At 41.5% G+C, this 17,148-nt stretch overlaps 2 protein-coding genes across 4 annotated transcripts in view; one reads left to right on the top strand and one right to left on the bottom strand.

Annotated features, from left to right (window-relative positions):
• The first annotated feature begins 147 nt into the window (after positions 1-147).
• On the top strand, positions 148-3,228 carry LOC130187742 (trans-L-3-hydroxyproline dehydratase). Its single transcript, XM_056405604.1, has 6 exons — positions 148-259; positions 1,461-1,945; positions 2,036-2,205; positions 2,360-2,482; positions 2,649-2,786; positions 2,944-3,228. Exons 2-6 carry the CDS (start codon positions 1,468-1,470, stop codon positions 3,067-3,069), a joined length of 1,035 nt encoding a protein of 344 aa, XP_056261579.1. The 5' UTR covers positions 148-259; positions 1,461-1,467; the 3' UTR covers positions 3,070-3,228.
• Positions 3,229-3,946: 718 nt separating this feature from the next.
• Positions 3,947-17,148, bottom strand: part of LOC130187798 (disheveled-associated activator of morphogenesis 1-like) — a 49,320-nt gene continuing 36,118 nt past the window's right edge. For 2 of the 3 annotated variants that reach the window (XM_056405691.1, XM_056405690.1), the window contains exons 10-26: positions 16,957-17,074; positions 14,922-15,060; positions 14,641-14,699; positions 14,360-14,547; positions 13,769-14,077; positions 13,573-13,680; positions 12,590-12,619; positions 12,068-12,165; positions 11,878-11,962; positions 11,100-11,206; positions 10,276-10,364; positions 9,840-10,008; positions 9,516-9,623; positions 8,469-8,529; positions 8,225-8,356; positions 6,464-6,634; positions 3,947-5,473 (exon numbers count right to left, since the gene is read on the bottom strand). In XM_056405691.1, coding sequence (XP_056261666.1) covers positions 5,261-5,473; positions 6,464-6,634; positions 8,225-8,356; positions 8,469-8,529; positions 9,516-9,623; positions 9,840-10,008; positions 10,276-10,364; positions 11,100-11,206; positions 11,878-11,962; positions 12,068-12,165; positions 12,590-12,619; positions 13,573-13,680; positions 13,769-14,077; positions 14,360-14,547; positions 14,641-14,699; positions 14,922-15,060; positions 16,957-17,074 — 2,184 coding nt within the window. In that variant the 3' untranslated portion in view covers positions 3,947-5,260. The remainder of the gene's footprint in view (positions 5,474-6,463; positions 6,635-8,224; positions 8,357-8,468; positions 8,530-9,515; positions 9,624-9,839; positions 10,009-10,275; positions 10,365-11,099; positions 11,207-11,877; positions 11,963-12,067; positions 12,166-12,589; positions 12,620-13,572; positions 13,681-13,768; positions 14,078-14,359; positions 14,548-14,640; positions 14,700-14,921; positions 15,061-16,956; positions 17,075-17,148) is intronic. The other variant, XM_056405692.1, reaches the window with a different exon arrangement.

The following is a 17,148-nucleotide window of genomic DNA, read 5'->3' as shown; positions in this document are numbered from 1 at the left end:
CAGTGTAAATAAATTGCTTAAAAATTATTTTTCCATCTCTTGAAGCTGTGGCTTCCACTCCATGAATCCGGACAGAAAAAAAAATGGTATTGAACGCTTCATGTTTTGCAGCCCTCCAGAACACAGGGTGGCACTAAAGTCTAATTTTTGTGTCTTTGCAAACTGAAACACACACACACACACACACACACACACACACACATAAAAGACTGAAGGCTGCAGAAGTTTGAGTCCGAAGTACAGAGAAACTGTAAAGAAGGTAAATATGACTCTTTCTGGAGTTGTATTAGTTTCAGTAACGCTGATCTTTTGCAGCATTTTATCGGAGAGTAGCGTCACGTTACACTTCGACCTTACGAATAGTCGCTGTCCCGTCTCCCCCCCATTCACTTCTATTGACAACACTTAGCTTCTAAAAGAAAATCTCAATTTTATGATAATTGGTTTGGTAGTAATATTATCCAGGTTGAATCTTGCGAACAAAAAGTGTCCTGCAGTGCTGATTCCAGTTTTGAATTGCTTTGGAGGAATTTGCAGCTGTTGTGGATGCGACCGCCTCTGGGATTTCCACTCTTCTCTAAGGTGCCGCGAACGCAACAGTGTGTGTCATACTTTATCACGGTCCAAACTGCAGTAGGTAAAAAAAAAAAATGTCTGTCTGAAATGTAATAACAGGTTTTTCTTTTTTGAGAAGGATTACATTCATTAAGTGCTGTTGTCCACACGAACAGTGCTGAGATGGAGATAACTTACTTTATGGAGGTTATCCGGAGTTTCTGTCATAATTATTCATCCTGCTCACCATTTTCTAAAAGTATAAGAATGAAATCTGTGTTGACTGGAGCTTTTCTAAATGGCACCCAGAGAATTCATCATTGAAAACAAACTCTCTGAAAATGTTTGTTTACAACAGTTCTGATGAAAATATAATTCATTTCAGTACAATACTGACAAAATACAAATTTAAAATTAAAAACCTATATTTTTGTGTTACTAATGGATAAAATCAAACAGCACATTAACATAATTAAAATAGCTGATATGTGCTTTGTTTTTGATGTTTCTATGTAGAAGACAAACTCCTCAGGTCATGGGTGGATTAACCACCAGAGGGACCCTGGGGCAAAGATTTGTTGTTGGGCCCCTACTGAACCCCACTATACAGTTTCATCATTATTTACGCAGGAACTCAGAAACCACTCTAGGGTGAGATGATTAGTTGATTAACCAGTTAGCTGGTTGACAGAAAATTAGGCAACAAGTTACAACTGATAAACTGTTTAAGTCTTTTATAAAGGAAAAATGTAAACTCAACATCTTTTGGGGTTTTTCCCTGTTGGTCGACAAAACAACAATGAATATATTAACTTGGGGTTGACGAATAATTTTCATTTTATTCACTGAAAAACCAATCAAATATTTAAGAAAATAACTGCACTGTTAAAAATGTTTTGAATCAGCACTGATATGGAAATGCAGCTTCCACCTCACGAGGGAGACGAGCTCTCAGTGGTTGACATGCACACCGGTGGAGAGCCTTTACGGATCATCCTCGGCGGCTACCCAGAGGTCAAAGGTGACAGCGTGCTATCCAAGCGGCGTTACGTACGAGAACATCTGGACCACCTCAGGAGGGTGCTGATGTACGAGCCCCGGGGACACTACGACATGTACGGAGCCCTGATCGTGGACAGCGAGATACCCGAGGCTGACCTGGGGGTGCTGTTCATGCACAACGAGGGCTACAGCACCATGTGCGGACACGCCGTCATCGCACTCGGACGCTTCGCTGTCGACTACAAACTGGTGAAGGAGACAAAGTCACCAGAGACGCAGGTGAACATACACTGTCCCTGCGGGCTGGTGATGGCGTTTGTTGAGTACTCTGATGGTAAAACAGGAGGAGTGAGGTTTCTCAGTGTGCCGGCCTTTGCATTTGCTACAGGTAGGAAACTCACCTTGATCCGCAAGAAACCAAAGTGTTTTCAGGTGTTTTTTTATATTTCCCAGGACTAACTAAATGACTTGTCACCAGATGTGAAGGTGAGCGTGGAAGGGTTCGGTGATGTGACGGTTGACATCAGCTACGGAGGAGCCTTCTACGCCTTCGTAAACGCCCAGAGGTTTGGCCTGGACGTCACCAAGTCCAGGACTCGAGATCTAGTAGACGCAGCCTCAGCGGTGACAAACGCTGTCAAAGCTCAGGTGAGACGTTCATATTGCACATCCTGTGTAGAATCACTACACACAGTATCCTCAGTGTTGTGATTTCCCTCAATTGTAATGAGGGACCCAAGCCAAGCATCAAGAACATATTGCATATGTTGATTTCACAGTCTTTTGCCTTATTCACTCGTAGGTGAAGCTGCACCACCCAACCAGTGATGATCTGGCCTTCCTCTACGGCACTATCCTCACCGATGGAAAAGACGATTATTCCTCTGATCCCACCGCCAACGTCTGTGTGTTTGCAGAGGCTCAGGTATTTTACAGACGTCTTATCATTTGACACTTAAAGGAGAGCTGCTGCATGACTCAGTGAAATATCAAGTGTACTAAAGTAAAAAAGACAAAAAAGCACAGAACAGACACAACATGCCGTCTGGTTTGTTAGTATCATCTTCACCCGGCTTTAAACGTGTTGTCAGGTGGACCGAAGTCCCACTGGTTCTGGTGTTACAGCTCGAGTGGCTCTGCAGTATCACAAAGGTCTCATCCAGCTCAACCAGACCAGGACGTTTCAGAGTGGAGCCACCGGATCCCAGTTCACAGGAAAAGCTGTCGAGGTACCTGAGCTTCGCTCCTTATTCTGCAGAAAGTGAAGTCGATACAGCACTTTAAGCTGTCAGCATCTTTAAGGTTGAAAATCACATCGTCAAGATGTAAACCGATGAACGGATTGGATTGATTATGTTTGTGATTCTCTTTCGTGTTTCTCATCAGGAGACCAAGTGTGGAGACTTCAAGGCCGTCGTGGTGGAAGTCGCAGGCAGAGCTTTTTACACCGGAGTTTCTCGCTTTGTGCAGGAGCCGGACGACGAGCTGACTCGTGGGTTTCTGCTGAAGTGAGCTTCAAATGTTGTTGTTGTTCATTTAAACGTGGCTGTAGATGAAAAGGTAGTTAAAAAATGAAGAGTTACAAAAACGCTTTGTACCGAAAGCAAATCTCTAAACTCTAAGAGGAGAATATGAGTTATAATAAACTGTTTTAAGGATATACAGTTAAAATGTTCCTTTAGTTTTCTTTATAAGAGTTAATTATTGCCGGATTAACCTAAGTAGTAAATTGAGAAATAATGTACCTGCCTTTTTTTATATTTCATGGTGGGTGAAATGAACCTGGTTTAAGAAATAGACAGATTAATTTGTCCTCAACTTAAACTGTACATTAGCAAAGTCAATAGCAAAGTAAATAACCAAGGATGTGGATGTGAAACTGGCTGTTATCCTAAAAACAATAAAGAAAAATTAAAAAAAACTTCAAAGAAAATTCACGTAATTCAGAGCAATGACATAACAAATCTAGGCTGAATAAAATATTCTTTATACTGCACTGTGACATTTGAATTGAAAGCTACTATAATAAGTTACTGAGCTGTGCACTAATGTAGAGAGTGCGACTGTCTCACCTTAAGTCGCTTTTAATGAGAATTCAAAGAGAAAATTTCCGAATAGATTCTATGACAACAATCACATATGAGGCTTCAGTGTGAACATTTGCAGGTTGTAACATCAGGAAGAGTTTGGATTAGTATGAAATGTAAGAATGTCCAGTCTGAAACCACACTGGACGGGAAGGAGCACATACTGACCTGTAGATGGAGCTCTGAGCCTGGGTGCTGTCAGGGTCTTTTTGAAGTTAAGTACTACAAAACAAAACAAAAAATTCTTCACACACAAGAATTCATTGAAGTGTGCTCCTTAACTGAATACAAAAACTCACGACTGTTTTCTCCCATTTATTTCCATCAGGTCATTGTACAATGGAAGGCGATATTTAAATTATAAAAGTTCAGTGGGGGTGTGTGACGCTGGATGGATTCACACAGCTGCTGAGAGGACAAATTAAAATCAGAAGTTCCATGTCGACATGTGAGGTTCTTGCTCTTGAAGACCTCACATGTGGATCACAGGCTGTAAAATCAGGATGTTGATACTTACTATTTTTCTTTTTAAATGCAGTGTAAATCCAGCCAGCGTGCAGAAAACATCTTTCATCTGTTCAAATAAAAACTTTAAAAGGAGGGCACTCCCTTCAGAGAGGAAAAACAAGTGTATTGCATCGATTGGGTATGGTTTTAATGGCATTTAGCATAGTAATTATGAATTCATATGTGCATGTGTAACAAGCACGCAACCTTATATATAGATATATGTAATCTATGACATGAGTGTCCACACTTGTTGAGAAATTGCAGATTAGGCCCAGGCCTTAGAGAGTATCAACTCAACAATTAAAATCAACAGAGTTAAGGCCAGCTCTTAACAGGAAAACGTTCAAATAAAACATACAGTGATCAGATATATAAATGCTGTGTGTCAATAATGATGAATAGAAAAAAAAAAACCTCTGCCTCTCAACTGTGCTACTTGCAGTTAAAACCGCGTCTGTTTAAAGATGCAGCCCCTCAGTCCTCTAATGGTTCTGACTGCAAGGGAGTGGCAGCGTCAAGAGGAAGTTCAGATTCAGTCTTTGTCTTTGTCTCTTGGACAAAACCCTCTCAATCTATGAAATCAGTCCGTACAAAATGGCCCCTTGTGTTTTTTAATGGAATCATCTTCCTGTTTGGAACGAGCATCAAGCCCCGAACGAGTCTAAAAGCTGCACATTTCACTCTGTGCATAGATTCTGACGTACAAAAAACAGCACAGAACGCATCCTATCAAACAACTGTGACCGTCTCTCACACCTGGAACGAGACAGAACATCCTGGTCCTGCATGACAGACTTCTTAAAAACGTTTCATTTGGCCAAACTGATCCTCCAGCAGGAATTATCAGATTTGGTCGATAATAATAGTTTTTGGCTTCTGCTCCGTTTAACATCAAAATCTGAGAGGATGAAAGGTTTCGAACATGTTGTGCCGTGTGTGGTTTTTGTTGCGATGGTGCAACCGTGGTTCATTCAGGCGGCGCTGGGTCGGTCTGGAGGAGGGTGCTGAGGAATGTGAATGTCAGTTTGACCCAGAGGGAAACTAATGATGAGCAGGGGCAAGGCTGGGCGGGCGAGAGAAACTGGGATGATGATCTCAACCTCTGCTTAGAAGTTGAGCTTTGTGACCGGTCGCTCTCTGCTCGAGTCTGTGGTCTGGTTGTTGATGCGTTTGCGGTTGCGTTTCATCTTGGACAAGTCCTTGTCAAAGACTTCGCCTGATCGCAGCGCTGACACCAAGTCATCAAACTCGCCGCCGTCATCCTCCCCATTTGCCTTTGCTTTCCGGGCCTTTCTCTCCTTCTCCCTCTGTTCTTTCAGCTGGCGACACACAAAAGGGATATTTAATCAGTTTTACTTAAATAGTGCCAAATCATAACATGAATTATGTCAAGACACTTGTTAAGGTTGAGACTTTAATTATAAAGGGAAGCCCAACAGTTCCCAGAACTGCTAGATGAGAAGATTGATGCCATTCTCTTCTCTGTTCAGTGAATAGACGTTACAGTTAGCAGCCAGTTAGCTTAGCTTAGCAGAAAGATTGGAAGCCTGAAGCCTGAAGCCTCTGTCCAAAGGGACAAAATCCCCTTTTAAGGCTATTTCTTGACCAGGTGCAGTGACTTCCTTCTTGTCAATATTGTGAGGTTGCTGGGAAACCAGCTGAAAAATAGTCACACATATAAAACCTTTTTTTTTTTTACTTCTGCTTTTGTACAGATTAAGCAAAGGTATGAGAAATGGTTTGCTAATTACTGAGCTTTAGAGGTGCTGCTAAATGAATTTTGTTATCATTGGGAAGAGCCAGGTTAGCTGTTTCCCCTGGTTTCCAGTCCTTATGCTAAGATAAGCTAAGCTAACCGGCTGCCAGCTGTAGCTAAATGTTTATCATACAAACATGGGGGTGGATTCAGTCTTCTCACCTAACTCTCATAAAGAAAGTAAATCAAACTATTATTGCATCTGAGTAACGTTAAAGTGCGACAATAACACAAGCTACTTGTCATACCAGAAGAAATGAGGCTGTAGTAGCAAAACCCCTAAATGTTTGAATTAAGCGAGGGTCCATTTTATTGGTTATGAATTCAACTCTTTATCTGTATAAGAAAGATTGTGTTTTTCTCTTATTTCAAAAGTTACATAGTCTCACTTTAACTCTGAGTTACTTCTGATTTTCTAGAATATTTGAGTTAATACTCCTCAAAACTGCAATTAATTTAAGAAAATTGGGATCTATTGTGACAACTTGTGTTTTATAAAAGTTGTGGTTCTTTTTTGTCAAGAATCATATGGAAACAGCAAACGATTACATACCTGAGCTTCCATCTTGGCCCTGCGCTCCTCCTCTTCTTTTCGTTTTCGCATGTTCTCGTTCTCCTGCTGCGCCTCGCCGAACGACTGCAGGAACTGGTCAAAGATGCCAAAGAACTCATCTGGCTGCATCTTACTGGCATCTTCACCGAAGTGCTTTACTGCCCTCAGGAACTGTGGGACCAAAGAGAAAGGGGGCACACGGGGAGGGGCACATGGGATTAGATTTACAGCAGGACACAGCAGAACCATGTTTTACTCCATCTTTGACTGTTTTACAGGAGACTCATTAGGTCCCAGCTCTTTGAAATCAGAGCAGGGTACCAGTAGTCAGGCTTTGAAGCCCATGTTCACCCAGATCTGACCAGCTACTGATTACAGCTGAGGGCCGGAGACTGGAGCCAGAGCCCAAATTAAGGCAATGTGTTTGTTAGGTATTTTTCACAGTAAGTTAAAAAAGGAGAACATCCAGATGTGAGATCATGCTGAGAACATATACCCTCAAAGATCTGCACGCTAACGGCAGCTCTGACACGCAAACTCTTATCAGGTGGAGCAAAGACGCAGTTAAGTTATTTGTCAGTTGTTTTTTTTCTGAACTGAATGAAATGTTCAGTCAAATGAGATACAAGGTTTTTTACTTCTTCACAACAGGAATCAATGGAACATGATTTCTGTGACGCAAGACAAAAACACATGAAATGTCCCTTTTTTTTCTTCATATGGTGGTCTTCTGCAAACATTTTATTACACACACACACACACACACACACACACACACACACACACACACACACACACACACACACACACACACACACACACACACACACACACACACACACACACACACACACACACACACACACACACACCAGATGGAAGGAGGTGTTTAGAGGGTCAGCAGGGGCTCTCTTGTTCCCAATCATGAGTACAGAGGACAACTGTAAACACTCTCAAATATTTAACTGTGGGACACCGTAAATGATTCACAGAGACTAATGGTTGCCATGTGACCAGCTGAGCGTTCAGGTCAATGTAGCACAGACTCACACTATGGGGCGAAAAACATGCTCAAGATAAAAAAAAAAAAAAAAAAAACTCTTCCTGCCTTGCACCAATAAATGTGGACAGACGTATAAATCTGACTTGAGGGTGTCAAGCTCTCCATTAAAAGGTGAGCATGCTCAGGTTTCTGCTTGTAAAAAGCCCATTTCCCTTCATATGGCCATCTGCAAATTTGAGGTTTGTTTCTTCTTCTGCTTTTCGTGCTACACATGAGCTATGGAGGAAAGTGCTCATTCTGCTGGCCCACCAGAGCGCCTTTAGCCTCTAATTTTCCCACAGACCACCCACACTAAAATGGATTCACAAAGCATTCACAAAATGACGTGTTAAAGCAGTTGGCAGGTGTGATTACAGTCCCTAAAACCATGACACAAAGAGACACACAACGTCCATATAATGCAGAACGCAGTCATGTTAAACAATATCCAACCCTCTGCACCGGGTTTCACTCTTGACCCGCACATAAGACGACGAGCGACCAATAAAGTGTCAGTGGCGCTGCAGCAGGAAGCTGAAACACTTCACTCCCGCTGTTAGCTTTCCTAGAGAGGTGACTGATGAGGTCAATAAGGTGCGTAGAAACAGCTGCGCCAGGAGGAAATGGGACGCGAGCTTTCAGTGTCTGTGTCTACAAGTGACAGTGGTTCTGTCCGGTCTGCTCAAAGAGAAACACACCGCACAGACACGATGACTTACCAGTTCTTTGGACTCGGTGAGAGAGTCTTCCACATCGGAGAAGCTGAAGCTGGCCACAGTGATGAACTGACTCACCACAGACACAAATTTGTCTCCCAGCTCCTGCGGTCGCTTCTTCTGGTACTCCAGCTCCTAAGAAGTGAAAATCCAAGAGAGGAAACTGAAGGAGAGCTACACTAGATTTCCATGTAACAATGTACAACTGCATGACCAATAAAATGTCATGCAAATCTTTGTGACTCACACTCTCAACGCTCTTCAAGCCGCTGCGCAGGTTGCAGATATCTTTTTCCAGCTCTGTCATACTGCAAACAAACAACGAAAGATGTTGTCGCACACAGAGTGAAGGGAAACAAGAAGTTGAAAGTTAGGCAGCAGGTTCTCCGGGGCAATGGTTCCCAACCATCTCAGCTTATGACTCTTAAACACAAAGCCGTGTCTAATCATGACACCTTGGCCTTGTCGCAGGTTGCATATGTCTTAACTTGGGAGCAGAACCAGATGGTTTGATTTGAGTGTTTGGAAACATAACAAGGTAATGTTATCCAGTATTACATAAAGAAGCAAGGATTGTAAGTATTGATGAGGACACATGGGGGGTTTTTGGAGTTAAGCCAAAAGAGATAAACATCTGTACTTGAACAGAAGAAATCCTGTTTAGAATTATACATAGAATATACAGTATATTCCTTAACTGCAGCCAGTCTATTACTCTCTCTCTTGCCTTAAATGTAAAACTGAAATAGGTTCCTTGACCCATTGCCTATGGTCATGTTGTAAATTGCACAAGTATTGGTCTGAAAAAATATTAGACAAAGATTTAGAAATGGATATAATGTCGATTTTGGGGCCTCCCAAGTAGAAATATAACAACTGTAGATAGCAAAAGGTATATAACATTATCACTTTTGCTGTAAGGAAACATATATTAGTATAGTGGATTAGCGATAAGGGCCCTTCTGTTAAAGGCTGATGTAAAATTATATTTGAGCTGGTTCTTTAAGAATATCTCACAAGTAATCTACATATCAAAGCAGATCACTTCTATCAAGTCTGGCAGCCCTGTCTGTATCTTGGACCTGATTTTTATTCTATTATTTTACAAGGAGCCTCCTCAACCTGAATTCTTATAACCCGTAAAAATATATAAAAAATAATTTGTGTAGCAGAATATGTGTTTTTTCTTTCCAATCGTTGTTAATCATGTTGAAACGCATACATTTTCATCTTGTAACCCCTTGAGGAGTCCAACCCCCCAGATTGGGAACCACAGCTCCAAGGCTTCACCTACTTGACTTTGGCTGCCTCTGAGATACTCTGCAGGTCCTCCTGGAACATCAGGACTTTGGGGTATTTCTTCTCCAGAATGGTGATCAGGTAGTGCAGGAGAGTTATGTTTCTACAACAACACGGAGACGTACAGACACACTGAGCTGGAGTGAACGTGTCAAATGTTCAATATATTGCTTTTTTTATGTAGGTTCAGATATGAATAACCATATGGAGTTTCATAAATATCCCATTCCCAGTTCCAGATGTGACTTTTATATTCCATACATTCTCTCTCCTACTGCCTGCAAAAGGTTTAATGTTGTGACTGAGAAAGTGCACTTACTTGTCGATACTGGATTTGGTGTCAGCGATCTTGTTGAGTGAAGACACCTTGAAGCCGTAAGCGTTTCCTCTCTGACCCTTATTCATGTAGTTTCCAAAGGCCAGCACCACCTCCAACAGCTGCTTCAGGTTTCTACTGTGTAAGATCTCCTTAGATGCCTTGGTCAGAGCTGAAACATGAAGACAATGAATGTTTCTAGCGAATTCGAATTTATTTTTAGACTTAGAAGACATCTGTCTCTGGTAGCTTGCTTGTTAATTCCTTGGCAAATATCAAAAGGTAAAAATATAAAAACATGAGAGGTTTTAGAAGCTTTCCTTACTTAAAAACACAAGGGCTACCAGGTTAGATATAAATAGACTATAATACTTTTCAGCCCTCCACTTTTATATGTATATAAAAAAATCATGTTCATGGTGTATAAGACTTTTCCCACCTTCAACTTTGGGTTTGATCTCAGCTATCCTCTCTGCAAACTTCTTTTTGAAGTATAAAGACTGCAGCCTCTGCTGGTAGTGGTTTATTCTGGACAGGAGATGGAAAATGCGTGTCAGAAGAAGAGAACAAAAATAGACAAAAAATCATAAATTATGAACAGGGAAATCCACAAATTTAGACAAAAAGCCACAAACATGGACACTGTGCTCGCGCAAAATAAAGCAAGCCGCCTGTATGCTTATTGAATGACACATATAAAGTTTAGTTGTGGTAGTGAAGCTTATTTTTTTTAGAGGGTTTATGATTTCAGCTTATAAATCACTGAATCTGCAGCTAATGAATACCACTGTGACATCTGTCCGCCAGTCCATTCTGTATTCTGATGAAACTCAAATGTAACAACTGTCAAACTACAGTAAATTATTGAATTTGAAAAAACTGTTAAATATGTTTCTATTGTCACTATAATGTAGGAATCTCTTCGATCTTCGCTTAGCTTGGTCTCAATGTATTTATGCACTCAGTGGCCGACATGACATGTTTCCTTTGTTCCTTTAGTCTTATAGGACTTTGTTTACAAAACTGCAACTCAAATACTGTTATTACATTACGGATTCTATTTATTCACCAACACAATTCACAGTGATTCACACAGACAGCCATTGTTCCCGGCTAAGTAGAAACCCATGTGTCATTTCATTTATCTATGACGAAGAGGAAACAATGGCTATTGTTTGGCAGTAGATCTGCAAGTGCTGCACCGACCTGGGGCTGTCAGGTCTGAGATAACCACCTGTTTTGATACTGAATTAAAACACTTACCTGCTCATCTCATAGAGGAAACGGTCGGGTTTTGCCATTCGGTCGAGCTCGTGTTTGTGCTCCTCCAGAAGATCCACATCGCTCTTCTCTGGGACAAACTTCAGCAGCTGACGGAACAGGAACAAACTCTTTACTTAACATATTTACCAAATATTGGTATTGAGTGTAAACTGATGATTTTGTTTGTTTTAGTACGAGGCTGAAACAGAACCAAATGTGAAAAAAGTGAAGAGGTCTGAAGACTTTCTGAATGCACTGCACATGCAGCAGGTCGGTGAGCAGATTTACCCCGACATGACCTCATTTTGCACGGCTCACTTATTTCAATGGTAGTAGTGATACGATACACTTTTTTGGTGTGTGTGTGTGTGTGTGTGTGTGTTGGAGGATTGACAGCATAGTGATAGCATAGGTGTTCAGCAATGGAGAGGAACTTATTTAGTCTACTACAGGATACTTTGTGTTAGTTTAACTTTTAGTCTGACTTTGGATTGAATTATTTTGACAGCTTTCCTTTATTCCAAGTGAACAGCTGTCACATGTTTTCCCTGTTTAAAATGGTTGTCCCGCACATCTGCACATGTAAAAAGTCAATTATAAACCCAGTTACTACCCAGATACATGGCCAAAAGCTCTCCAGGAGAAACCCACGTATTACAGTAACCAGGTTTCTCGTTTACATGACTTTCTGTACTGACTGTAACCGGCTACATATAAACACACCGCACAAGTGGCAGCAGAGGAAGCACTGCTGCATGCAGGAAACCAGATGAAGTACCTGCTCCAGCATGTCTTTGGGAAGGTCCTCTTGTTCGTCCATAGTTAAAATAGCTCGCTTCATCTCCTCATTCGAAAGCTTCAGCCTGCAGCACACAGCAGATGAGTCCATTAAGTAAATATATTGTAATTTGGGATGTGTCAGTAATTTCTTTTTAAAAAGGGTTTTAGTGACAATGTTCTAAACTTACCTTGAGAGGAGGATGTTGCAGTTTTGAGCTCGACGGCCATCGATGACCGACAGCTCCTTGACTTTTTTCGAGCTCAGTGTGTCGTCCTCTGCCTCTTTCTGCGAGCAAGATGATAAAAGTTAGAGGGATGATGGCAATTTTAACATGCACAAACCTGTTAGATCTTTTTTTTTTTTGGTTAACGTCACACACAAACAAAGAGTGAAGATTGACTGACACATGCCCTGAAATCCCAAACACAAGCTGAAGACATACAGAAAGGCTCAAAACACGGTCAAACAAGAAAGAACATGACACACACACACGGACACAGGATGTTGACTTGATAAAAAGTCTAAAAGGTGTTTTTAGGTTTATAACGTGTTTATATTCTGCTGGACAAAAATGAAACAGATTCAAAGAAACACGCAGCTGAAAGTACAACAGGACATCAAGTACAACATACACACAAAGTCTGACTGAATCCACAATGAGCGACATGAATTCCACACTGTATATCAACTGTACTGTAAGTGCACTCACCTGTTTGCTGTTATTGATCATAAAGAAGTCCTAAAATGCAGGCAAGAAGCAGGGAAGATGTAAGCACTCATTAGAATAAGTAAAGCAGTTACGTGATTTGCGGCCCATAAACACAAACAGCAAATGAATCAAAGCTCATTCAGCACTTAGATGACGATGGATCCATCGGTAATGAAGTGAGCAGCAGTGACACACGAGTGGCTGTTCCAGGTGATCAATACGTGCTTATAGTTCACATGCTGTGCACATAAGAAATAAGTCTGTCAAGAGTGTCTGGGTTTCTTTTCGTCAGCTTTTTGTGAAACTAATCAGGCCAACACTGAAATGTGTATTTGCGGCTGTCATTAAAAAAAGTATTTACTTTCAGCCTCTCATTATGTGTATTCATGCTTAAGGTCTTTGTGTGTGAGCACTGCTATTTAAGACTGATGTGCAAAAAAACAAGGGTCTGTTGACATCTCATTCCCTTTTGTGCAACTAGGACAGACACTACTATTGATTATAATTATCTAGTATCTACATGGATTGCAAACTAAAGCTACAAGAAAGAAATATCAGATCCTGAGCAGCTCATTCATGCATTTTCAATCACATATGGCAAAATGATCAAAACCACAAACAAAAAAATGGCAAAATGTAGCATTGCAGTCAAATGTGAGAAGATATTTAAGATGATTCAAGCATGAAAGCTTTGCATCTAATAATAACCCCCCCAATAATCTCCCTTCAGCTCTTTTGATTTCTGGCTGACTTTTATTATCTGACCTCTCCCATTCTCCCCTCTCTAACACTGCTTAAGAAACCAAAAGTTGCAAAACATAAGAAATGTTTTAGAAAATCAGAAAGCGAGCCAAGTCTAAGTCCAAAAATGCAAGCCAGCTGAGCTCTCAGCCACCCATCCCACCCTCCAGATCTACCCCCAGCCCGCTCTGACACTGGACGGCAACAGTTGGTGAGTGGATGAATGGCCTCATCTTCAGTACCTGCTGCCTCTGATAGGCTGAGAAGGTCTTTTCAAGGTCCTCCAGATCCAGGATTTTGAAAACCTTGCCATCGTCCACCTCCATCCACACAGTGCCCTCCAGTTTATTCTGAGCAGGAGAAGAAAAGACATTTGTGTCATATTTTCACTCAAAGCATCAACATACTCAGGTCTGTTTGTGTCTCCACTGTTCTCACCTCAGCTAACTTGGACCAGTTGAAGGACTTGAGTGGATTGGCCGGTTGAGGAATGTTTTTCTTCTTCAGGGATGGTCCCAGCGGCGCTCCTGGCGGCGGAGGGATGCCTCCAATGGGTGGGCGTCCGGGAGGAGGTGGAGGGCCACCTGGAGGAGGGGGCGGGGGAGGCGGAGGAGGCATCATACCACCAGGAGGCGGTGGGGGAGGTGGGCACAGACCTGCAAAAGCTGGCATGGGTGGAAGAGGCAGGGGGCCGCCGGGGGGACCGGGAGTGAGGGGAGGGCCTCCGGGAACAACAGCCGCCTGCCTCTGCAGGGAGAGAGCACAACAACAGTTGCGGAGTTACTAATGTTTCACCCATAAACCTGGACAACACAATACAGTACTTAATGAATGTTTGACTTTTTGACGTTGGATAGTTTTCTTAAACTTATAATAAGTTTGCTCAAGTCTTTCTTTACATATATTTTAGGCGTTAAAATCTTACACATTGTTTACAGTGACTTCTCTGGTCAACAATTGGTTTTCAACATCCAACAATATATTAAGTAAGGGTTTTATTTTAAGGGGTGAATATGAAGGGCAACGTACAGTGCTGAGTTCGTGCAGTCGTGCAGTGAGTTCAGCCACTTGCTGTTTGACATTCTTGTGCTCGGTGCTCTCCTTTTCCAGCTTCTCTTTCATCTTGTTGAGTGTCTGCATCATGTCCTCTTTCTCCTGGGTCTTTGCATCACATTCACGCTCCTTCTTCTCAAACCTCTGCTGCAACTCGTGGTGTTCTGTGAATGGACATCACTCAGTGATCTTATCCGACACCTTTAATTTACTTATTTTGTTATAGAAATATTTCGATAATTCATAATCATGCGCACCTTTTCTCATTTTCTCTGCCTGCTCTTTCCATTGTTTGACCTCGTTTTCATTGACCAGCCTGCAGAGAGGATGACCCACATAATTAACTGCAGTGTCTACAAGAACACCTCCTGTGATATTTTTCAGAACTTAAAGGGAAGCTATTTTTGAACCGACGCTGTCGAGCACATGGCTTTCAGATCTTCAGCAAACACATTACAGCTCTACATTCTTCAGCCAAGTCATCTGTTCCGTGCACTTATTCATGTGTCAGTCTGTTCGGGGAAACTGGGAGACTCACATCCGGACGACGTTCTTCACGTTAAAATTCTCCAGTGGTGTGACGTCGGGGTCGTGACCTTTGTCATTCTGCAAGACCATCTGCTGGACGATACGATCCAACAGCAGCCAGTACTGCACCGTGTTGCCACTTCTCTTGTCTGGAGAAAGACACAAATACAGAAAGTGACGCAAGTTTCCCATTAGTCTCCTGGCCTGAGTTACTCGTCTTCCCATCACTGACATTTTGTTAATACCTCAGAAAAATACTGATTGACGGCGGAGCCACACTGGCTGTTTGACTATGATGAAACACAAAGGAATGATGTGTCATGTTTCAAAATCACACTGATGAGCCAAAGAGAGGCAGTATGATTGCAGGTTACAGGAAGGTGACACATGTATTAGATTGGTGAGACAACATCTGTTATAGGACAACATGTTTACTGCCGCCTTGTTGTTTAGCCCGAAAACTTTGTGAACAAACACACACACTAACACACAGACACATTACCGTTGGGACACATCCAGCTTTTATCCTTGCCAGGGTATTGCAAATGTTCAATGCACCATATCATATTCAGTAATATTATTCAGATTCCTCTTTCCATTCAAGTGCCATCAGAAGCAGCTGATTAACTCTCGTGTATAAACGTAACACTTGTATTCGTAGCTGAGGTGTTAATTACACTCTTAATGCCTCAGCAAAGTAACTGAAAGAGGTCTAAGAGCCACTTAGAGGGGAAGGTGCGCGTCAAGGAGAACAGCTGTTTGACTTCCAGTCAAAAGATGTGGGAAAGCTGGCTAACTGGAATCAGACTTTATACAATTTCTGCAGAAAACCAGATTGACAAAAAAAATATTAGCCAACAACAGTTTCTGGCTCTGAATATGTACAGCATTCAGTTTGCCTGGGAATGAGTTTATCCTACTTCTGGACAGTCTAATCTGAACAGAGTCAATATACTTATCTTTTTTGGCAGGAAATCATTGGGTACATATGTTCTGTGTATTTTGCTGGAGTAAGACTACTACCTTGTTTTGAGCCTGCAAAAGTTTGGGCACCTGTGGGAAAATTCCATATCTTACTAATTTTTGAAGGGAAGAGAAGTAAATACAACTAATGCGGCAAACGGACATCAAAATCTTCAAATGTTAATGCATAACGATAATGTTATTTCACAGGCTTAAAAACAGCCCCTTCTAACTTCGGGAGATATCCAGATGTTGCTTTTGCAGACTTCTTTGCTGGCTTTTGTGATGAGGTCATTTGTAAGGTTTTGATGTGATGAGGCCCTGTTTGTGCGTCAATGCTGCATCATACAGGGGGGTTTCGTTTTGCCCTTCTGCCAGACAAGAAGCAGACAAGAGGCTTTAACTGAGAGTGTTCTTGGTCTTTCAGATCATGCCATTTCAGTTTCAAGCTGGAAGCACTTTGAATGCTTTTTATAGCCTGCCCTACTTTGTGGGTATCAATTAGCTTCATTTTGTTACCATGAGGTTTGAAGAGTCAGCAAATTCATCATCAGCTGAAAATTCCTAATGACGATTACGACAACCTGCCAGAAGTCCTAACAAGTCAATTAAAGCGGAATAAGTTAATGAAGTTCTCAGTGTTTTACAAGTAGAAAGGTGCCAAAACCTTTGCACTTTTGCACACAAAGGCTCATTGTTAATGTCTGTTTGCTGTGGGAATCAAAAAAAATGTGTAATTTGCCTTTTGCAAATAACTGTACTTTTTAACTCACTAGGCTTTTTCAATCATATGTAACATAAAAAATATATTTGCATTTCTGTTTGGGATCAACAGTAGCTATCCAACTGTGCTAAAGTCATGGCACTGTGCTCTTGGGAACCTTCAGTTCAGTTTTTCGTTTAGAATAAATTTGCAAAGAAATTTGAAATTCAGTTTTCACTTAGTCTTTCATGGGTATTGAGTGTAGACTGATGAGGACATTTTTTTTTTGGGGGGGGGGATTTTAGCATAAAGCTGCAACATGATCTGAACACTTTCTGAATGCACTGTACATTAACTAATAATGTAAATAATCACTCACGTGGCATGAGGAGACAGTGATGAAGGACAGACATAAAGTGCGGGTATGCATCTGTGTGGTTCATCTTCTTGCGGATGAGATCGAAAACTTGGGTGGCACTTTTGGTATCTATATGTGCCTATAGGAGAAGGAGCAGAAGAAGCAACCCATGAATAAATCCGTCAAAATATTTAAAACTAACAAATAATGCAA

This window comes from Seriola aureovittata, chromosome 19, assembly GCF_021018895.1.
Source record: "Seriola aureovittata isolate HTS-2021-v1 ecotype China chromosome 19, ASM2101889v1, whole genome shotgun sequence".
NCBI classification, from domain to species: Eukaryota; Metazoa; Chordata; class Actinopteri; order Carangiformes; family Carangidae; genus Seriola; species Seriola aureovittata.
This window is presented reverse-complemented; position numbering and strand designations above follow the sequence as displayed.